The following is a 22,008-nucleotide window of genomic DNA, read 5'->3' on the forward strand; positions in this document are numbered from 1 at the left end:
CCTCGGTGACCCTCTCTCTACTTCCCCTCCTCCAATCATCCTCATTTAGGATTCCAAACTTGAGGTTCGGGACCCACTGGACTCACCCAAGTCTTTGCCCTTTCTCCAATTACTAGAGACTCTAAACCAGAGTTCCCCTGACTCCACTCGGGGCTCCAAAACCTGCTATAAGTTGTACAGAACTGCCAAGCACTGCTCTAGATCTAAGCTACCCAGTATGCCATCCCTCTTTTACAGATGAAGAAAAGCACGGAGAAGTCATCAGTAATACCCATGATCACATAGCCAATGAGTGGCTGCAAAATCTGTGCTGTGTGGTACCCAGCTCCCCATCTAATCACCAGTCTAGCTAGTCCTCACCTCTGCAGGCTTAGGTCATGACACCCATCAGCTCTGTCCCCATTGGATGCTCACACTTCTCATCATCCAGGTCCCCACTCCTAACTTCATCAGAACTAAGATTTGGTCCGCTACCAAGGGATGCAGATATACTCAGTCATCACCCACACCGGCTAACTCAGTGCCCTGAGAATAAATTATAATAGTTCACACTATAACCCTGGGACTAGAGTGCTGTGAGAATTCTAATGGCCTCCCACAGCACTTACAGTAAAATCCTGATTCCTCCATGAATTTTCAAGTGAATCCTCTGATGTCTCACTCACCACACCCTAGGCTCCCTGTGCTCCAGCCACACTGGCCCTTTTGTCTGTTCTCCAAATAGCCCGGGTTTCTTCTCTGAGCCTGGGACATTTTCTTTTCTCCCTAGTGTCCAAACAACTCAGGTCAAATATCACCTCCTCCAAGAGGCTTTCCAGGATTATCCTTTCTTATTAGCATCTGCCCACCTAGTCGTTATTGCTATCACTCTATTTTCTTTACTGTGTGCGTGTGTTATACCCACTACACAGATTAGCAAACTTGAGGCCCAAGTGAGTGAAATAATCTATTCCAGGTCACACGACCTAGAAATAGCAACATTGGCATTCTTAAAGGCATTCATTAAAATCCTGCCCCTTTCCATAGATGTATACTTTTTGTCCTGCCATGAGTCGGCCCAAAGTTTGATCTATGTCACAGGGATCTGGTCTTCTCCAGATCGCTTGTGTCATCTACTCTGCCCCAAACTTCATCAAAGAGAGCAGGCATCCAGTCCAAGGAGGTAACATGTCCCACCCCAGAGCCCCAAGGACTTCTCATCTGAGTCCTGAAAGGAGGTCCCAGAACATGCCTACTGTGGGACTGGGTGGGCAGAGAATAAGGAACCAAGAATTTGTGCCCTCCCCTGACTGGAGACCTCAGCTGGGCGAGGCTAAAGTGGATATAAAAGGGTTGGGATATATTGAGATCGAGAGAAGCAGAAAACCACCAGAGGAGAGAGAGAAAGGGAGGGAGGGGGAAAGCAGAGGGAGAAGGGTGGGTATTAAGGGGTGGAAGGAAGGCGGTGAGGGAGGCGGGGGCCTCAGAGTGGAAGGAGGGAGCAGAAGGGCGGGGCAAGAGGCCCAACCGAGGACAGACTCCAACTCTGACTTCTTCAGCGACTCTCGGTAAGTTTTCAATCCGTTATTCAGATGGGACTTTATTTACTGGGCAGCATGGCACCATGGGAGGGGCACCTCAGGCAGGAAGAAGCCCTCTGCTCTTAGCTCCAGAGGAGAAGTCTGGTAATTGAAGAAGTGATCTTGGCAGCCTTTGTGATAGGAATACAGGAAGGGGTAGGGCCGCCCATGAGACTTGTGGTTCCAGCAGAGCCCACCATGAAGAATGCCCTGTGGCTTCTCCCTGAGGTCTTCCACTCCCGCCTGAGGTTAAGGGGTGCAGGAGGGCTCCCAGGGCTGGCTGAGTTCTCTGGACACTGAAGGGTGGTAGGAGGTGGTCTCTCCACTCAGACCTCACCCTCCCTACTTCAAATCCATCTCCCTGAGTATCCAGAGCCTCGGGTCTGCAGTCGGGTTGGGTGAGGACCACAGAGACTCAGCCAGGGGCTGGCATTTCCCTGGTGCTGGAGGGAGGAGGGGATGAGTCACCCATGACTCACCCCAGGAGAAGAGAGTGAGTGAGTGAGTCAAGGATGCCTGTCCTGGGGGCAATTCCTGCTCCTGATGGATTGGAAAGGGTGTCCGTTTCAACTTTCATACGGTGACCCACATGGTCTAGAGACAGAGCTCTGAAGATGCCCCAACTCATTGTTAGTCCTGTTCATTCCCCTGTCTCCCAAAAGTCCATCCAGGATGCTCTCCAGGAGCACAGGAGTCCCGGGGCTTACCCTTCTCCCCAGGGAGGAACTGCTCAGCCTACTCCCTTTCTCCCTCACACAGAGACTTCCCGAACCAAGCCGTCTTTCCTCAGACCTTACAGTCCTCCCCAGCCTTCCTCTCTGACTTAGAGAGCCAGACCCCAGCCCTCTTCCCCCAGGATTGAGTGCTCCAACCCTTCGAAGGCTTGCCTCTCCTGCTCTGAGCCAGCATCTGGCAGCCATGTCACTCCTCCTGTTGGTGGTCTCTGCCCTTCACATCCTCATTCTTGTCTTGCTTTTCGTGGCCACTCTGGACAAGGTAAGCTTCCAGCTCACTGGGAACCCCAGCTGCAGCCCATCTCTAAGCCCCCACCTCCCTTCTCCTCCTCTTCCCTACTTCTCCATTGCCTGGGTCCTTTCCCCTCGCCTTGCCCATGCATTTGGCCCATCAGGTGCCTCCAATCCCCACTCTCCCTGACATCTTTCTGTCCTGCTTCTCGCCTCACCCTCCCCCGGTCTTTGTCCCCTCCAGTCCTGGTGGACTCTCCCAGAGAAGGAGTCCCTGAACCTGTGGTATGACTGCACGTGGAACACCACCGCTAAAACGTGGGCCTGCAGTAACGTCAGTGAGAACGGTGAGCATATAGTGGAGGGCAGGGAGAGGCCAGCCAGGACCAGGGTTGGGAGCCTAACCTAGGCAGTGAGAACCTGGGGCAGCCATAGGCAGCTTGTCTGAGTGGAGAGGCACTGCCTCTATTCTGATCAATCCAGAGAGGGTGGAGGCCACATGCTGTAGCTTAAGGAACGGGGAGAAAGCTCCCCCAAGTTCTGAGAAGTGGAGCTAGCGGTATGAATGTGGGAGCCATTCATTGAACCTGCGGGAGAGTAGGGGAAGGCCAGAGTTCTAAGAGATGGAGTTGCCTCCCTCCAGGATTCTAAGTGACAGCCAGGGGTGGGGGGGGATGCAGCTCGTCAGTAGGATGTTTGCCTGGTAAACCTCGTAATCCTTGTAACATGTTCATGCCTGAAGCTTGCCCGGCTGAACCTGGAGTGGGTAGAGTCTAGCCAGCTGTGACCTCCCCTGTGTCGCCCCCTGTAGGCTGGCTGAAGGCAGTGCAGGCGCTCATGGTGCTGTCTCTCATCCTCTGCTGCCTGTCCTTCATCCTCTTCATGATCCAACTCTACACCATGCGGAGAGGAGGGCTCTTCTACGCCACCGGCCTCTGCCAGCTCTGCACCAGTAAGCACTTCCCCCCCAGCGTGGGGGATGGAGGCCAGGAATGGGAGTAGACCACTCAAGGCTCAAAACGCAAAGCATGCTCAGGACCCCAGCCCTCTCCTGAGAGCAGCCTCTGTGACCCTCACCGGCTAGTGCAGCTACGGTTCTCAGAGGTTCTGTGGCAAGCCAGTGCTTGAGAAGTAGGATCTGACAAATGATTTGGGTTCCAGGGATGGAGTCAGCTAAAGGACCCGCACATGAGGGGTTGGGGATTTAGCTCAGCGCTTGCCTAGCAAACGCAAGGTCCTGGGTTCGGTCCCCAGCTCCAAAAAAAAAAAAAAAAAAAAAAAAGAACAACAACAAAAACAGGACCCGAACAAGAAATATTCTGAGTCTTATCAGCCAACTGCAGTTTCTTGGGTACTTGTTCAAGGAGTTGATTTTTTTTTTTTTCTCTCTCTCTCTCTTCTCTCAATACTGGGGCTACAACAAAAGGCCTACAGCATGCCAGATGGGCTCTCATCTCTGAGGCATGTGCCCAGCTCCACAGTGGTGTGTCCTGGGCATGGGTTCTCAAACCTCTTTATTTTTTAATTGGAAATAAGTTTTGATAAATCGTCCTAGCTGGCCTTGAATGTTCTGTCCTCTTGCCTCAGCACCCTGGGTCCCACTTTTTTTTTTAAGGTCAAATAAATTGAGGCTTGAGGCAGTGGGTGGATGAAGAGGTCAAGAAGACCTGAAAGCACAGCTCTATTGTTTTTGTTTTTGTTTTTTTAATTTTTTTGGCTCCAGGCTGCAAAGGGCTGAGTTAATCACGGTGGTTTTGGGAACATCTTCCTGGATTCCCAGAGAACCCCCCTCATTTTACTTATCTCATGTTTGGCTCATGAATAACTCGAAGACCCCATGGATGCACAGCTATCATGGCCTTATTTCTCAGATGAGTGTTAGGGACCAGAGGTGGTGGTGGTTCTGAGAGACCACTGAGGACCTAGGGCAGTGCGGCCTCCTGTGCGGCCAGCCCCAGCACCCACCCTGCTGTTGGTGGTTCCACAGGTGCGGCTGTGTTCTCCGGGGCACTGATCTATGCCATCCATGCTAAGGAGATCCTGGCAAAGCACCCGAGTGGAGGCAGCTTCGGCTACTGCTTCGCCCTGGCCTGGGTGGCCTTTCCACTCGCCCTGGTCAGTGGCATCATCTACATCCACCTGCGGAAACGAGAATGAGCGCTGTGTCCCCCTAGAAAATAAAGCCCTGTAACCACAAGGCTGACTGGGTTCCCCTTCTTCACAATACCACGAGGCTGACTCGGTTCTCCCTCCTCCTAACACCACCTGCGCTCCTTGGTCTCACCCAGAGCTCAACCCCCAGGCTCTGTGACCTGGGACACTGGCTAGAGCCAGCTTCCCCAGGGCACCCTACTTAGGTAAGAAAAGGATGCACCCCGTTCCTCCCTGAAGACCTCAGTAGAGCTTCATGTCGGTCCCCTCTCCCTGATCTATGTGGTGTCAGCCTCAGGAACCCAGGCTGCTGTACATTTCTGAGTTGATCTCTTCTCTACCTCCTCTCTGGCCCAGGCACTGTGTGACTGGTTGTTTCCCGTTGCAAACCGTCCTCCCCTCCCTTCTAGAACCCAACCCTTCCCTCGCCAACAAAGGCCACGTCTGCAGCCAATGTGACACCCTCCTCTACTCTCAGGCAATGGGTACCAGCTGGATTTCCCAGCCATCTACTTTCTGGCTGTGTGACACTGAGAGTGGAACCATCTGCACCCTGAGCCCTGTCTTCCTGTTTGATACCCAGACCGTTGCAGGCAAAACTCTCCTCGGGCATGAGTGCTTCTAAGAGTCCAGTCCCAGACCCAACCACACCCTCTTTCCAGGATTCTGATCCCAAACCTCCCTTTACCTGCAGCCACACTAATCCAGATTTATTAAGCATGATTTATTCCTTTGGAAGAGGGTGAAGTGACACACAGTATACAGATAGGGAGACCCAGGCTAACGTGATTTCTACAGCAAGGCAGAGCAGGCCTAGGAGCCTGCTGGGGCCTGAGCTGGAGTAATCCTGGGGTGGAATCCTGAAAGTCTTCTTTGGGGCCAGAAGTTTCCAGTGCCTCCAACCAGAACGGATCAGCTGCAGAACAGATGGCTCATCTCACATGGATTCTGAGGAGGTTCCTCCACACATTCTGACTGGCTGCCTGTGGCTGAGGTGCCCTGTGTCTGTCACTCACTGTGTGCCGGAACCAAACAGCTCTCGGGTTGCAGTGGGCCCTGCTCAGGTGCATGTGGCGGGCCATTCTGTGCAGGCTAAACAGATGACGAAGCAGGGCCTCCCAGTGCAGCTTTCACAGCCTGGCCCATCTCAGTGTGGCCAAGGCTGGCAGCTGCAATCCAGCAGCTGCGTCTAGCCTCTCCCCCGCCCCCCCCAGGCCCCGCCTCTTCCACCGACCTTGGTGAGGTTCCCGCCAGGGGCGGGTCTAAGAAATAAAATAACAAGCCGAAATAAATGGCTTTGATTGGCTGGCCTCAGGAGGCTGCCTAGCAACTGCCAGCAGCCCTGATTGGCTACTCTTAACTCTATATCATAGCAAAATTAATGGCCTAGCAGAAATAATAGCCTGTAAACAACTGAAAGTCCAGGAAGGAGATGCAGTTGCCACGATTGACAGCTTGCCACGGAGGAGGCGGAGCTTGGCACCCTGGCTGTGCAGGGCCTGGTAGTAAGTGGTCAGGGTGAAGGGTAGTTACTACCCAGTGCAGCCTGCGGGGTCTCTGGAGTGCCTAGGACCAGCGGGTCCAGTTGTGGCAATTCAGGTGGTGGGAACAATCCAAAGCTGGGGGTCAGGGCTTGCAGATGGGCCAGGGCCCGAGGTCCATTGAAGGTTACATCACAGCCTGACTGGGCCAGAAGCCAGCTTTCCACTTCAGACTGCAGCCACCTGGAGGTCTCTGAAGGGAGAGACTGTGTCCAAGCTGGAGCTAGAGGAAACCTGGGCCTGGGGGACAGCAGGGAGGGCCTGGGGGACAGCAGGGAGGGCCTGGGGGACAGCAGGGAGGGCCTGGGTGACAGCAGGGAGGGCCTGGGTGACAGTAGGGAGGACCTGGGTGACAGCAGGGAGGGCCTGGGTGACAGAGGGAGGGCCTGGGGGACAGCAGGGAGAGCCTGGGGGACAGCAGGGAGGGCCTGAGAGGTAACAGAGAAGGCCTATCAACAGCAGGAAGAACCTAGAAGACAGGGAGGACTTACCTTCAGGTGTGCCTTGGGGGCCCCCTGGCTGGCGACCTAGGAAGCTGTGAGCCAGCAGGGCTTCCTTGATGTGTTCCTCCTGTGCTCGGAGAGCCAGGGCACTGAGCAGTTCTGAGTTGTTGGATGTGCTTCGATAGTACAGCATGTGTGCCAGCTCCAGGGCCTGGGCGCTGCGGCGCTGCCCAAACACCTGTGGGCATGCAGGCTTAGACACACTGATGCAGGGCCACGCACCAGAGTGCCCCAGCAGTGCCAGAGCGCCCCAGCAGCGCCAGAGCGCCCCAGCAGCGCCAGAGCGCCCCAGCAGCGCCAGAGCGCCCCAGCAGCACCAGAGCGCAGCACCAGAGCGCCCTAGCAGCGCCAGAGCGCCCTAGCAGCACCAGAGTGCCCTAGCAGCGCCAGAGCGCCCTAGCAGCGCCAGAGTGCCCTAGCAGCGCCAGAGTGCCCTAGCAGCATGGCTTCTTAAGCTCAACTCGGGGGCTGAGGCTGGATTTAGGCTGAATCAGACTCCTTCTGCCAGTGGCCCACGGCTCTGCTTTCTGGCCACATGTTAATGGGTTTGTGCAAAAATTTCAAACATGAGTTTTTGCCTAGGAAATTCTGTGTGTGTGTGTGTGTGTGTGTGTTAGAATATTTTTATTATTATTTTTTTTTTACTTATTCACTTTACGTTCTGCTCACTGCCCTGCTCCTTCTCACCCCCTCCCACAATCCTTCCCCCCCCCTTCTTCTCCTCCACCCTGGCTATCTCCCGACGCTGGCACATCAAATCTCTGAGGCGAGGCTGTGAGGTTAGGTGCATCCTCTTCCACTGAGGCTAGAAGAACACATCCCACGTACAGGAAACAGCTTTTCGGACAAGCCCCACTCCATGTGGTCTCCACGCAGAGACCAAGCTGCACATCTGCTATGTATGTGCAGGAGGCCTAGGTCCAGCCCATGTATGTTCTTTGGTTAGGGGGCGGCTAGGAAATTCTAATCCCAGTATATCCCTGTCAAGTATTCCTCCATATTCCCAAATAGCACCTAAATTTGCTTCATAGAGACCTAGTACAGACAGATGGTGGGGTTACAGTGCAATCAGATTGTTGTGAACCGAACACTGGGTGCAGGTGACCCTATTTCTGTGTCTATTTGAACCTTCCCATTATTGAAAAAGAAACATCTAAGCTACTATGCTGTAAAGAAAACTGCAGGTAAAGGGTTCTGGGAGCAGCCTGGCCCCTCTGCCCCTTGGCCTGGCCCCTTTGCCCCTCGGCCTGGCCCTAGCCCACACTGCAAACCCACTGTTAGCGAGGTTGGATGAGCTCCCAGCAGTCCTGTGCCCTTGGGCTGCTTCTACCGGCTCCTACCAGCTCCAAGACCTTGAGAGTGGTCTAGAGCAGCACTGTCCCTTTGCAAGGGTCATACAGGAGGACCCAGACATCAGGACACACAATGGATAATGTAAGGACAGAGCTGCGAGGCCCACCCTAGCATTCCAAAATCCAGCCTGAACTGACACATCCGGGGGCCTCACAACATGGCTGTGTAGCTGGACCACCACCTCCTCCTCCTCCTCCTCCTCCTCCTCCTCCTCCTCCTCTTCCTCCTCCTCCCTTCTTCCTCTCCTCCTCTTCCTCCTCCTCCTTCTTCCTCTTCTGTCTTCTTCTTCTTTGTCTTCTTCTTCTTTCTTTTTTTAAAGATTTATTTATTTTATGTATACGAGTACACTGTCACTGTCTTCAGACACACCAGAAGAGGGCGTCAGATTCCATTACAGATGGTTGTGAGCCACCATGTGATTGCTGGGAACTGAACTCAGGACCTCTGGAAGAGCAGTCGGTGCTCTTAACCACCGAGCCATCTCTGCAGCCCCTGGACCTTCTTCTTAAGAGCCCACACCATGGATTCTATCCCTGCCTTGGAGCCAATTGCCATAGAGGCAGGAATCTTTTGCTAGGGACCATCCTGCATGGGACGGCTGGGTCTCCTGCCTTCATTTGTCAGGACTGTAGTGCAGAGTCCTTAGGGCAGAGGGAGCAAGCCACACTGGCATGCAAGCATACTCCCCATTCTGGTAGGCCTACCTTCTGTGGGTCACAGGCCACAGCCTGTCACCATCCTCCCTCCTGGCCAGCTCGTCTGTCCCTAACCCATCCCGATGCCTGCCTCTTCCCTGGCCCCATCTCCCCACCCCTGCTCATAGCCTCCCTAGCTCAAAATTTGAAGCACTAAACCCCATCCCTGGTGCAGCCCACATAGTAAACACTGCTGTGCCCAAATGCCTCCCTCCCCGTCCCCTCAGATCATGGGTCTTTAACTGAGCAACACACCCCAGTCTGTTCTCAGAAAACACTGCCTCATCCGACCAAGGCTTTTGAGAGACCAAGGCTGTTGGGAGAGCGGATGCAGCCTCAGGCTCCTACAGCCCATGCCACCCAGCCTGTGTCCGCCGGCCTCCGCCCCCTAACAGGGCCTACATTCCCAGACTCCAGCTCCACACCCTCCAAGCTGCCCTGGCCTGCTCTGCAGAAAGAGGGCAGGCTGTGGTGTCCAGAGACCCATCCCAGCCTCTATGATCCAGGAAGGTCTCAGAGCTGATGGCCTCTGGCCAAGAAATGAGGAATGACGGGGGTGACCAGCCCAGTGAGAGAGAAGCAGCCAGAGGGGACAGCACGTGCAAATGCAGAGTCTAGGGAAGCAGGAGAGGCGGTTAGGGGTCACAAACACACAAAGAGCAGAAACTGGGGGGTCGGGTGGCATAGTGGTGGTAAAGAATGTGACTAACCACAAGGCAAGCTGAACAGGGACCCCACCAGGTAGTGAGAAGGCAGGGTAGGGCCTGCCCTGGTTGGGGTTGGGAATGGGCTATAGAAGCCACCTGGAGGCTGGAAACAAGGCAGGCACCATAGCTATGCCCCCACAAAGAGCAGATATGGAAGATGTTGGCTGTAGCGGCCAGTGAAAGCCACAGCTCCAGGCCCAGCTGGCCACAGAGAGTCAAGGCACAAGGGCTCCAGCAGAGTTCTACATCTGCTCCAAGACAGCAGCTGAGAAGCCAGGCAGAGAGGATATGGCTGTACACAGGGAGACATGAAAAGGCCCAGGAGAGGGACCTGTGGCACAGCAAACCCAGGGGCACTGGACACAGAAGCAATGAAGACTTAGAGATGTGGATGGCTGGGAGTTGACTGAGTGGGAGGTGGTCAGGACTGAGCTGCAGCTGGAGTATGAACGAATGAGTAATCAGAACACCAGAGAGGGATGAATGGGGCCTTCCACTCTGTAGGGCTCCACAGCCTGCTAGGGCCCCTGAGATGTGAGAGGAGGGCTCTCCTTGGTCAGTGTCCCCTCCCCAGAAGTCTGGTGCCACCCTCTAGACTCCCTGCTTTCGGTCCTGCCCTCCACAGTGCCTACGACCCAGCGGCTCCTCCCCTTTTAACTTCCTCCCTGCTACCCTGAGAAGCCCAGAATGATGTGTGGGCACGGAGCTACCACCCTGGTCCCTGCTGCTCTCCTCTCCCCACTCCTTGTGCTGGCCCTGGGTATCCAATTTCCCTGTGGCCAGTATGGCCTGGCCAACACTTGTAGGATTTACCACAGCCCTTCCTGAGAGAAAGCCTGTCAAGACTGCTGAAAGCAGGGAATGATGGGATACCACACAAGGCTCATGTCGACCTACACTCCTGAGGTAGTGCAACCCCAGAAGAACTGAGAAAGGCCACCCTTCCCAACCACCTCAGCCAACAGGGCACGCAAGGGCAAGGAGCACACAAGTTGGGTGTCAGCACCACCTGACCTTTTGACCCTGAGTCCTAGCTGGTGAGCAACGCCAGTCTGAGGAGGCCCTGAGCTGCCACTCAGAAAGGGAGCTTATTAAATATACAACTTCCTGGCCCAGGCCCTGAGTTTCTAAACCTGTCCCTCGGGGCTAGGGCTGGCTCTGTCAGTGTTCATAATACCCTCTAGGAAGGAAACGTAGGGAACAAAGAGTCCCACTGTAGCAACCATCATCACCTCAACAATGAGCTCACATGGTACTTCCTGTACTGTGCCAGGCTCACACTGACTTGTTTAATCCCTGTGCACCGCTCTACTTCTGGTCTCCTCATCATTCTCACGTTGCAGCGTAGGAGCTGGGCTACAGAGACGTTAAGCAACTTGGTTAAGACGGAACAGTAGAATCATACTCAGATCCCGTCAGTCAAGCTCCAAAGTATGCAACCTTCGCTGTGTTCTTAAAACGCAAGTGAGGAAACTGAGGCACGAAGAGTGAGAGCCCTGTCCAGGGTGAAGGTGCTGATTAAGGGATTAAAAGGACGTTAGGGCACTGTGCGCCAGGGGCAGTGCAGGGAAGAACTGAACGTACAGGGGCCCTGGCTGCTCAGCCCACGAAGCGAGGTGCCGAGGGTGCTCACCTTGGAGGCCCTGAGGCCCATGAAGGCAGCGAAGAGCAGCAGCAGCAGGGAGGTGGCCATCTTGAGGTCAGACAGTATCACCATGCCCACGTTGACGAAGAACACAACGCCCGAGACCACCAGCATCAGGTTGAGCAGGGCGCGCTGCATCATGGGCGTGCGCACCTTCAGCTCCGGCAGCAGCTGCTCTAAGCCCTCCAGTGGGGTGTCCTTGAAGCTCTTCAGGACCAGGTGCCCTCCTTTCGTCCGGGCTGCCAGCACCACACGCTTGAAATATCTCCTGAGGGTCAGAAAGGAGGGTGTGAGAGCAGGGCGGCCAGAGCCCTCTCACCTCGTGATGGCTAACCCTGGCTGTCACACTGACTGGAACCATCTTAAAACCCAAGCTTCTGGGCACTCCTGTGAGGAGGTTTCTTGACCGGATTTTTGAGTTGGGAAGACCCGTTCTAAAACATGGCAATCCCCTTTCTAGTGATAGCTCAGATAAAAGGTCTGGTGAGACACACCTTGATTCTAGCATTCAGGAGGCAGAGGCAGGTAGATCTTCCTGAGTTTGAGGCCAGCCTGGTGTACACAGTGAGTTCCAGGCTAGTCAAAGCAACATAAGGAAGACCATGTCTCAAGATTAATAAGCCGACAGGAAGAAGGGAACTTCTGGGTTTTGCCTACTTGCTCTCACTCTCACTGGCAAATTTATCCTGCTTCTGAGGTGTGTCCTCCTGTATTAGCATGAACTTCAGGGTTCCAATCAGCAGCTCTCCAGAAACCTCCAGGACTGAACGAGTCTTAACCTTTCCATCATGAGGCAGCCATTGGACTATCCTGACCACAGCCTGAAAGCCAGTCTAATAAATAAATCCTGTGTGTGTCTGTGTGTGTGTGTGTGTGTGTGTGTGTGTGAGAGAGAGAGAGAGTGAGAGAGAGAGAGAGAGAGAGAGAGAGAGATCTGTTCCTTTAAAGAATTCTGACTAACACACATCTAAAAACTCCATATCTCCATGCTGCATGATCTTTTAGAACACTATTTAATTACAAGACATTGGAAGTAAGTCACATGTGCAGCCATGGGCCTGGGGTTGGTTATTTATATAACCTCTTTTTTTTTTTTAATTCTTTTTTTTTTGGAGACTTGGGACCAGAACCTCAGGGCCTTGTGCAGGGCAAGTGCCTACCACTGAGCTAAATCCCCAACCCCATTATATAACCTCTTAATGGATGCTGTTCATCAGAATCATGGCTATGCCACTTCTTCAGGATATGTCCCCTCTCTGAGTCTCAATTTTCCTCAGTCAGAAAGTGGAGGGCTGACTCTCCCTCTCTTCCTCTGAAAACAGTAGTTCTTACTTTCTCTCAGGAAGAGAAGGCTGCATTTGAACAGTCTGTACCTCCCATCTCTGAACTTCCCCCAGGGGGCCCAAGACACCAAAGCCAGACACTGACCTGTCCGTCCCCTCTCAACTCAAACCTTGCTCTCTTCTGCTGCAACTGGGAACAAGGGCCTCCTCACCTCTCCACAGGGGGCAACTTTCTGAAGAAGCCACGCTTGGAGCCCACACTGGACTTGTGGGGCATCTGCCCAACTCTCTGGCCCAAGGCCCAGAACTGTATGTAGATATAGTGATCCAAATTTATCGTCACCTGCCAAGGGCGAAAAGGAAGCAGAGGTAGCCGAATGTGAGCCCAGTGTTACGGGCAAGGAACCAGAATACTTGACCCAGCCAGACACGGTCCCTGCCTTTTGTTGCTCAGCATGCAGTGTGGATGGGTGGGTAGGTAGGCAGTCACCATGGTCGGTTGTGTTGAGCACTGCAGAGGGGCACAGCCTCTAGGGTGGCCCTGTATGTAAGAATCTTCTTAGAGCCTAAGGTAGCATTGGTTTTAAGCGTCTCCGTTCATGAAGCAACTACAAGGACAAGACATTGTCACTTAGACTGTGTCTTACCACCACTGACAGGACATACCACAAAACATGACAAAGTACATCTAAGAAAAATAGATCTTGGGGTTGGGGATTTAGCTCAGTGGTAGAGCGCTTGCCTAGTAATGTCAAGGCCCTGGGTTCAGTCCCCAGCTCAAAAAAAAAAAAAAAAAAAAAAAAAATATATATATATATATATATATATATATATATATATAATCTTAAAGTTCATGAAGATGTAAAACCAGAAGATTTTAGTATTTCTTCCCAATTTTGATGACTTTAAGGAAGAGGGAATCGAGAGGGTTTTTTTGTTATTTTTCGGTGGAATCTTTGTAGACAAAAACTCTTCAGGGAATACTGAGACAGTGTCTCACTATGTAGTCCTGACTGGCTCTGTAGACCAGGCTGACCTTGAACTCACAGAGATCCACCTGCCTCTGTCTCCCGAGTGCTGGGATTAAAGGTTTGTGCTACCATGCCCAGACTTTGGATTATTTGTTTTTAGGATTTATTTTATTTTATGTGTATAGGGGTTGGGTCTTCATGTATGTGAGGGTACTGCATGCATGCCTGGTGCCCACCTGTAAAAGCCAGAAGGGGCAGTGGATCTCCTGGAATGGGAATCACAGACTGCTGCGAGTGACCATGTGGGTGCTGGCCTCTATAATCGCAGCAAGTGTCCTCAACCATGGAGCCATCCGTGCAACCCCATGGAATGATTCTACACTGTTCATCACAAAATCCTCCTAGGTGCCAGTGCCAGCACAGACCCTGAGACCCTCATCTGATGACCCTTGCCTGCCAAGTAAGGGAATGTGTGCTTCCTCTAGGCTAGCAAATATGGCTTCTCTGGGGACAGGTACCTGGACCTCATCCTGAGGGTGATGGACGACAAGTGCATAGGCCAGGGCATCTTCAGAGAGTGGAGAGAAGTTGGCCTGCGCCAGCAGGGGCTTCAGAGCCTGGAGCACTTCCTTCTCACTGGACAGGCGCTCGGGGTCAGTAAGGGACGGCTGGTCCAGGGTTTCCCTGTCAGGGTTAATGGGGTCATACAAGGCCTGAGGAGAGACGGTGGTAAAAAGAGAGGTCACAACATGGGTAGTGTGGGTCCCTGAGGACTGGGAAAGCCCAGAGCTCACTTCTCCTCTACTCTCCTCCAAGTGACTCTGTGTTACCCTGTCACACACACACACACACACACACACACCTTGAAACATTGGCCAGCTGGATATGGTGGCACACAGCTTTAATCCCAGCACTCAGGAGGTAGAGGCAGGGGGATCTCTGTTGAGTTAAGAGCCCAGCCTGGTCTACATAAGAAGTTCCAGGTTAGCCAGAGCAAGATAGTGAGACCCTGTTTCAAAAAGGAAAAAAAATGGGGCTAGAACAATGACTGTTCTTCCAAGGGTTCAATTCCCAGCACCTACATGGCAGCTCACAGCTGTCTGTAACTTCTAAGGATCTGACAACCTCACACGGACATACATATAGTTAAAACACCAATGTACATAAAATAAAAATAAATAAATTATTAAAAAGAGAAAACTGGGGCTGGAGAGATGGCTCAGTGGTTAGGAGCACTGACTGCTCTTCCAGAGGTCCTGAGTTCAATTTCCAGCAACCACATGGTGGCTCCCAATGATCTGTAATGGAACCAGATGCCCTCTTCTGGTGTGTCTGAAGGCAGCAACAGTGTACCCACATACTTAAAATAAAAATAAATAATTTTTAAAAATCTTTAAAAGAAAGAAAGAAAGAAAGGAAGGAAGGAAGGAAGGAAGGAAGGAAACCAAAACACCATACAGACAACCTTAGCAGCACATCCAGCTTCCCTCTGAGGTCTGTGCTGAGCAATGACCTCTCCTTCTGCAAAGAGGCTGCAGAAGATGAGAGCCCAGAAGGCCCTGGGGGAGACTAAGATCAGGGTACTAGGAGATGGGTCCATGCAGGGACTGAGTGGAGATAACAACCACACCCCTAAACTCCTACTGCAACTTGTGCAAGCCTCGAACCCCACCTGGCCTGCTGAGCCTGAGAGCTTTAAAATCTCCCGTAGATTAGGGCACCCTGGGCTGGCCAAAACAAAACCTTTCAGACTGTTGAAGACATGGTCCTCGAAGGAGCATCATGGCCCAGCCAGACCATGTCTGAGCAGTGCAAAGTGATCAATCAAAGCTGTCCCATGCCTCCAGGCCCTCCCGATAGAGAGTCATTTCCTCTGAGGCTTCATCCCAGAGCCAGGTGCCAGACCACCAGAGGCCACACCATACACAGCCCACAGCTCCAAGCCTGCAGAAGCTCTCATCCTGTACAATCCTGAGCTTTCTGCTTCTGTACTGGCTGACCCAGGAACCCTAAAAGAGCTCCCACAATGCTGTACGTACCTCAGGTAGCCCAACACAATGGGGTATGACACCTTCTTCTAGAATAGTGAGAAAAGTAAATGTCTTTTCCCTGGTCTCCTCTGTGTCCCCTGTTGTGGCTGTACCTGACTAACCTCCTCATATATGAAGATATAGCAGGGCTGGAGAGATGGCTCAGTGGTTAGGAGCGCTGACTGCTCTTCCACAGGTTCTGAGTTCAATTCCCAGCAACCACATGGTGGTTCACAATCATCTGCAATGGGATCTGATACTCTCTTCTGGTGTGTCTGAAGACTTATATACACATAAAATAAATTAAAAAGAAAAAATAAAGCAAAAAATGTGGACAGGCATGTCTTCCCATCTTCTAAAGACGCCAAAGCAAGAATGAAAGTCAAAACCAAAGTGAATGAATGAGTGAGTGAATAAGTGAATGAGTGAGTGAATAAGTGAATAAGTGAGTGAATAAGTGGATGAGTAAATGAATAAGTGAATGAGTGAGTGAATAAGTGAATGAGTGAGTGAATAAGTGAATGAGTGAATGAATGAGTGAGTGAATAAGTGAATGAGTAAATGAATAAGTGAATGAGTGAGTGAATAAGTGAATGAGTGAGTGAATAAGTGAATGAGTGAATGAATGAGTGAGTGAATAAGTGAATGAGTGAATGAATGAGTGAGTGAATAAGTGAATGAGTGAGGCATCTGATGAAGTTCAGTAGTAGAACATTTGTCTAGATTCCCCTGTGGAGGGCTTGGGGACACGTCTCAGCAGGTAGAGTGTAAGATCCTGGAGAAGGTAAAACAGACAGACCCAGCAGGTCACCACAGGACAGAGGAGGAGTGCCATGGAATGAACTGTATTCCCAGGGCCCTACGGAACATCCTGCCTCGAAACCTTTGTGTGGGATCCGTGTGGACAACCAAGTCTGAGCACTAATTCCACCCCATCATGCTCTCACGTGTGCTTCAATTCACTGCGGTCCAATATTTCATCAAAGTACTCTCCCCTTCCTCGCCAAACCTGCTGCCTTAGGTGTCCTTAGGTGTCAGTCTCTGATGGCTTCTCCTACCAGCCTGTAACTCCTAGTCTCCTCAAGTTCTTCCCTTCCAAGATATTCCACCTGCAGATTCCTTCCTATGATCACCCCATACTCAACTCCTGAGGTCACAATCTGAACCCCCTTATCTCTCCTGATACCCCCACCTCCATGGGAGGGAACTTTTCCTACCTGCTTGACTTTTCCCACTTAAAACTCTCCCACCAAGCCATGCCCCAGAGCTTTCTACTGAATTTGGAATGAAGTGTGAATCTTTTCAGGACCTTAAAAGCCCCTCAAACGCGGCCCTAGCTCCCTCATCTTCTGTACTGACAACCGCCCTCAAGGCTCTGGGAGGGACGGAAGGAGTAGCGAGAATCCCAGCTGCAACCCTTTCCAGGTATGATGTGTAATTTGTCCTAGACGTTGTGACACGCCTTGGAGGCACCACAGAACAGCAGAAGGTAAACCATATGGAAGAGCCTGAGCAAAGGCTGATGGCTAGACATCCGATGCCAATGAGCAGGGAGATGCTGGGACCAGGATAAGACTCCAAGTCAGCCGTAGACCACACCCACCGTCATAGGCCACACCCACAGCCATAGGCCACACCCACAGTCACCATAGACCACATCCACAGTCAGCCATAGACCACACCCACAGTCAGCCATAGACCACACCCACAGTCAGCCATAGACCACACCCACAGTCAGCCATCGATCACACCCAGTCAGCCATCGATCACATCCATAGACCACATCCACAGTCAGCCATAGACCACACCCACAGCCATAGACCACATCCACAGTCAGCCATAGACCACATCCACAGTCAGCCATAGACCACATCCACAGTCAGCCATAGACCACACCCACCCACAGTCAGCATAGACCACACCCACAGTCAGCCATAGACCACACCCACAGTCAGCCATAGACCACATCCACAGTCAGCCATAGACCACACCCACAGCCATAGGACACACCCACAGTCAGTCATAGGCCACACCCACAGTCAGTCATAGATCACACCCAGTCAGCCATAGACCAAACCTACAGTCAGCCATAGACCACACCCATAGACCACATCCACAGTCAGCCATAGACCACACCCACAGTCAGCCATAGGCCACACCCACTGTCAGCCATAGACCACATCCACAGCCATGGACCACACCCACAGTCAGCCATAGACCACACCCACAGCTGCCCAGATTGACCTTGAAAAATTGCATGCCTGGGACTAAAGCTGGAGCCTTCAGGGCCACCAGCCAGGTTCTCTGAGAGCTTCAAGCTAGAAGCTTAAACATGGCATATGGTCTGATGCTTCCCCCCCCCCATGCTCCTCCTCCCTTCCCTCCCTTCTCCCTGCTTACCCCTCCTCGTGTGTCTGTTGCTCCGGCACAGATGGATGCTTTTCCCAGTTCATCGTTCCCCACCAGCAATACAAATCTAGCCACCATAAGCTTCTCATTTGTGTTTGCTTGTTTATTTTATGTGTATGAATGTTTTGACTGCATATATATATGTGTGTGTGTGTGTGTGTGTGTGTGTGTGTGTGCGTGTGCCACAGAAGCCCACAGAAGTCAGAAAAAGACATCGGATACCCTGGAACCAGGGTTGTCGACAGTTGTGAACCACCATGTGGGTGCTGGAAACTGAACTCACGTCCTCTGCTAGAGCAATGAGCCTTAACTGCTGAGACTTCTCCCCAATTTGCACCCCCCCACACCCAATTTGGATGGGCTCAAGACCTCACCTGCACCCTCAAGTCCCTTGGGCCTTGCAGCCAGCCCATTCTTTAGACAGTGCCATGAAATCTCCACAGAGGATAGAAAGAACGGGTAAATATCCTGCACATTTTCCTGTTATGCTTGAAGCAAGTTAGAGGCACGTTCCTAGCATGGAAAAATAGGACCATTGTGATCCCTACTTACAGATGTGAAAACTGAGGTGTGGGCATACCCAGATCTGCCAATTACTTACGAAAATCCTTTAGTGCTCGGGAGGCAGGAGGATTGTGCATTTGTGGATTTGAGGCCAGTGAGATCACAGGTCAATAAATAAATAAACGAAACCCTGCCAAGGTTGCCATTGCTCTCAGGAAGCAGAAACATATACCTGCGAGGCCCTATAAAACCTCTATGTAATTAATACGGTGTTTGTACAGGATGGAGGGACGCACAGGCACCACACAGCAGTGGTCAGAGGCTAACATTGTGGCACTGACTCTCTTTCTACCTTTACATGGGGCTGGCAGCAGCCTAGAGGACTGCCGGACACAAAGTGCACACAGGGCTCTGAAGGGTTGTTACTGTTCAAGGCAAGGCAGGGAGGGTGGCGAGAGGATGGAGTGTGGCGTCAGCTCAGAAGTCTGAGGGGTCCCAACCTTATACATTTCAAGAGGGTCCAACCCCTGAGCAGCTGGGGAGAGGAAACCCTAACCTAGGGATATCCTTCATGGGGAGCATCTGGTTGACCTGCAGCCCTAACTACTTCAGGTGGCCTCCACTGTCACTGTAACCTAGGGCTGTGCCTAGACCACTCAGTTTCTGTCTCATCTATGGAAGGGCTAGAGAAAAAGATCAGCCTCCAGGCCAAGATGTGATATTAACAGAGTAGACTCAGGTGAAGATGAGCCAGCCCTCGTGGAGATCAGCATCCTTGTAAGAAACCCCAGAGCTCGTGCTCACCCCTCCCACCTGTGAGAACAAGGCTGCGAGCATCCACTCTGAATGAGGAAGCAACCCTCACTAGACCCCAGATCGTGGACACTTGGAGCTTAGACTTAGAGCCTGATGTCCCCAAGGAGAAATGTCAGTGTGTAAAACACCCAACCGACGGCCTTTTTGTTACAATATCCTAGTCTGAAAACCCTAATTCCCTTGACAGTCTCAGCATCAAGATCCTTCCAAAGCTTCTCCCTCACGACAGACCCGAGCCTTCCAGTCTCCCTCCCTCAAGCACTCAAATAACTAACTTCCTCCAGACACACACTGGCACATTCTGGTGCACACCTAATCGCAGCACAGAGGAGGCAGAAGCGTGTGGGTCTCTGTGAGTTCAAGGACATCCCAGTCCCTTCTCCCTGCAGATCCCTCAGCCAGACGTATTTTACATTCGTTTTAGTTCCTGTCTCCCCACCATCTCCATGTCAGCTCCGTGAGGATGCGAGTATAACTGCCCTGGCCACCGCAGAGCCCTCAGAACTTAAAGCAGAGCCAGGCTCCAAGCAGGTATAGGCCACGGCATACTGAACAGACAACGGCAAACATGCATGGCAGGAAAAGAGCCGTCCTCACCTGCAGCCTGGCCAGGAGCTGATGGTAGTGAGACAGGGTACAGAAGTCCACATGAGCTGAGAATGCCTCCAAAGCTGCTCTCTCTGCTGGGCTGGAGTGGAACTCCTGGTGCCCAGAAAGAAAACCCAGTTAGGCCTCTCTCTTCTTCCTCCAGAGGAACACTCTTAAGGTAACCCACCTTCAGGGTGGGAATTCTGAGCTTTTAAATTTGTATTTAAAAACTGATTGGGTCGATTGTACTGAGCCAGCATAGCACAGGAAAAGGAGCTGTCTTCAGGATCCAGGGGCTCGGCACCTGCTCTGCCGCTAACTGCACATCCACAGACTCTGTGCTCTGTGGCCGCTGCTCTTCCTCAGCAGAACATCATCCTCCAGAGACAGGCAGAGGTGAAAAGGAATCAGAATCTCAGTTTTTCAAAAGGTTCAGTGAAGCCATTTCTGAGGGCCATGATGGACCCTTCTGACTGCAGGGAGAATTTATTTACCACCTACACGTGCTTTGATTGCGTGTATGCGTACCACATGTGTGCCTAGTGCCAGCAGAGGTCAGAAGACGGCACTGGATCCCCTGTAACTAGAGCTATGGGTGATTGTGAGTTCATATGTACGTGCTAGAAACAGATCCTGGGTCACCTGCAAGAGTAACAAGTGCTCCCAACTGCATCTTCTCAGACTAACTAGAGAAAGTTTTTTTTAAATATTTATTTTTTATTTATACGAGTACACTGTAGCTGTCTTCAGACACATCAGAAGAGGGCATCAGATCCCAGTACAGATGGTTGTGAGCCACCATGTGGTTGCTGGGAATTGAACCCAGGACCTCTGGAAGAGCAGTCAGTGCTCTTAACCGCTGAACCATCTCTCCAGCCACTAGGGGAAATTTTTGACGAGATTGTTTGTGCTAATATGTACACAGGTATAGATAAAAGCTAGCACAGGAGTTGGTATACACAGCAGGTGTTCAATAAGTAACTATTATATTAACGAATGATCATCTTCTGACAGTAATGATGGGCTGAGAATTTAAGCTCTGGAATAGATCAGGGTGAGGTCAAGGGTGCACTCTGGAGTCAAGCAAGCATGCGTCACTCACTGTCTGTAGCTTCGGGTGAGTCCCTCCGCTTTTACACCTGTAAAATGGGGTGATGGTGGCCTCTTTCTTACTGGGTTGTTCTTATGGTTCTATACATTACAAACATGCAGCACAATGTCACAAAGATAATAATTATCATTATCGCTTTGCAGGTACAAATTTATTACGTAGTAGAAAGTAATGTTGAGGATGATAGTTATATCTATTTCAAGGGAAAAACTCATGTCCTGGAGTGCCTGTTCAAGGACCCCAGAAGAAGCTCAAATCCAGAGCTCATTAGGTATCTCATATTTGAGCTCTTTCTTGCCCCTGCATTCCAACTCTCTCGCATCCACTAGGAATGCTAAGGAGACTAGAAACTACAACTCCCAGGAGGCGCTAGAGCTGTTCTCAAAAGCAGGTATAGTGGTGCAGTCGCAAGGTCAGCTGGAAATTGTAGTCACTAGGCTCTTAGACCACTGATGGGCGGTACCTGTATCAGGAGGCGGAGCAGCTGCTCCCTGGAGAATGGAATGAAGCGCTCGCGGTACTGCTGGGCCCAGTTGCAGGGCTCCTTGGGGTTCCACATCTTGCGGTACGCCCCCATCCTGTTCTCCAGGGACGACAGAGCCCGAGGAGTCCCGAAGAGAGCAGGCACCAGGGACCATACTCGGACCTTGGACCCCCAGGTCACATGCAACATGGCCTGCCCCTTTTCCCAGAGCCTAAACATAAGCAAATGAAGGGGGTTGTCAAAAGTCAATTGGAGGTAGTACCTCCACACACCCCTCCTTTCTGGGACAGTTCCTGTGCAGTCTCCCTCCCTCTAATCCTTTTCCGTTTCCTTCCACACTGCACATTTAGATTGGCTCCCGTGTAGGGTCAGAGGTCGTAGTTTGGAGTGTCTTGCAGGCCCAGGGGCTCTGTAGCGGTACAGATGGTCTCTGAGAACCTTAAACAACGAGGTGGATCTCAAGAGTGTTGGAAAAACTCGGAAAAGTTAATAGCGGGTGCTGGATCGTCATTCCTGGGTCATGCAATCCCCCACCCTGCCCTCACCTTAGCCAGCGCGCGACTGTCATTGAGCCTTCTGCGCATGTGCAAAAAGAGGTTCTGGGCCAGAGGATTGGCTTCAGCAAACAGTAAGACGCATGCGCACAGCCTGGGTTTTTGAAACCATTTAGTAGCCTCTATATCCACTGCGCAT

At 51.9% G+C, this 22,008-nt stretch overlaps 2 protein-coding genes across 5 annotated transcripts; one reads left to right on the forward strand and one right to left on the reverse strand.

Moving 5' to 3' along the window:
* Positions 1-1,443: 1,443 nt before the first annotated feature.
* Positions 1,444-4,722, forward strand: Emp3 (epithelial membrane protein 3). Its single transcript, XM_032893599.1, has 5 exons — positions 1,444-1,547; positions 2,319-2,555; positions 2,769-2,871; positions 3,336-3,476; positions 4,512-4,722. The coding sequence occupies exons 2-5, from the start codon at positions 2,478-2,480 to the stop codon at positions 4,679-4,681; spliced, it is 492 nt and encodes a 163-aa protein (XP_032749490.1). The 5' UTR covers positions 1,444-1,547; positions 2,319-2,477; the 3' UTR covers positions 4,682-4,722.
* Tmem143 (transmembrane protein 143) lies at positions 4,381-21,927 on the reverse strand. Of its 4 annotated transcripts, none has more exons than XM_032893598.1 (8): positions 21,861-21,927; positions 21,295-21,526; positions 19,730-19,834; positions 13,892-14,086; positions 12,615-12,745; positions 11,108-11,387; positions 6,708-6,897; positions 4,381-4,663 (listed from the first exon to the last, which is right to left on the reverse strand). In XM_032893598.1, the coding sequence occupies exons 1-8, from the start codon at positions 21,881-21,883 to the stop codon at positions 4,650-4,652; spliced, it is 1,170 nt and encodes a 389-aa protein (XP_032749489.1). In that variant the 5' UTR covers positions 21,884-21,927; the 3' UTR covers positions 4,381-4,649. The 4 variants fall into 4 exon arrangements, with proteins under 4 accessions (XP_032749489.1, XP_032749486.1, XP_032749488.1 ...); XM_032893595.1 differs by lacking the exon at positions 4,381-4,663 and adding an exon at positions 5,381-6,409; XM_032893597.1 differs by lacking the exon at positions 4,381-4,663 and adding an exon at positions 5,381-6,422.
* Between the last annotated feature and the right edge of the window lie 81 nt (positions 21,928-22,008).

This window comes from Rattus rattus, chromosome 2 (assembly GCF_011064425.1).
Source record: "Rattus rattus isolate New Zealand chromosome 2, Rrattus_CSIRO_v1, whole genome shotgun sequence".
NCBI classification, from domain to species: domain Eukaryota; kingdom Metazoa; phylum Chordata; class Mammalia; order Rodentia; family Muridae; genus Rattus; species Rattus rattus.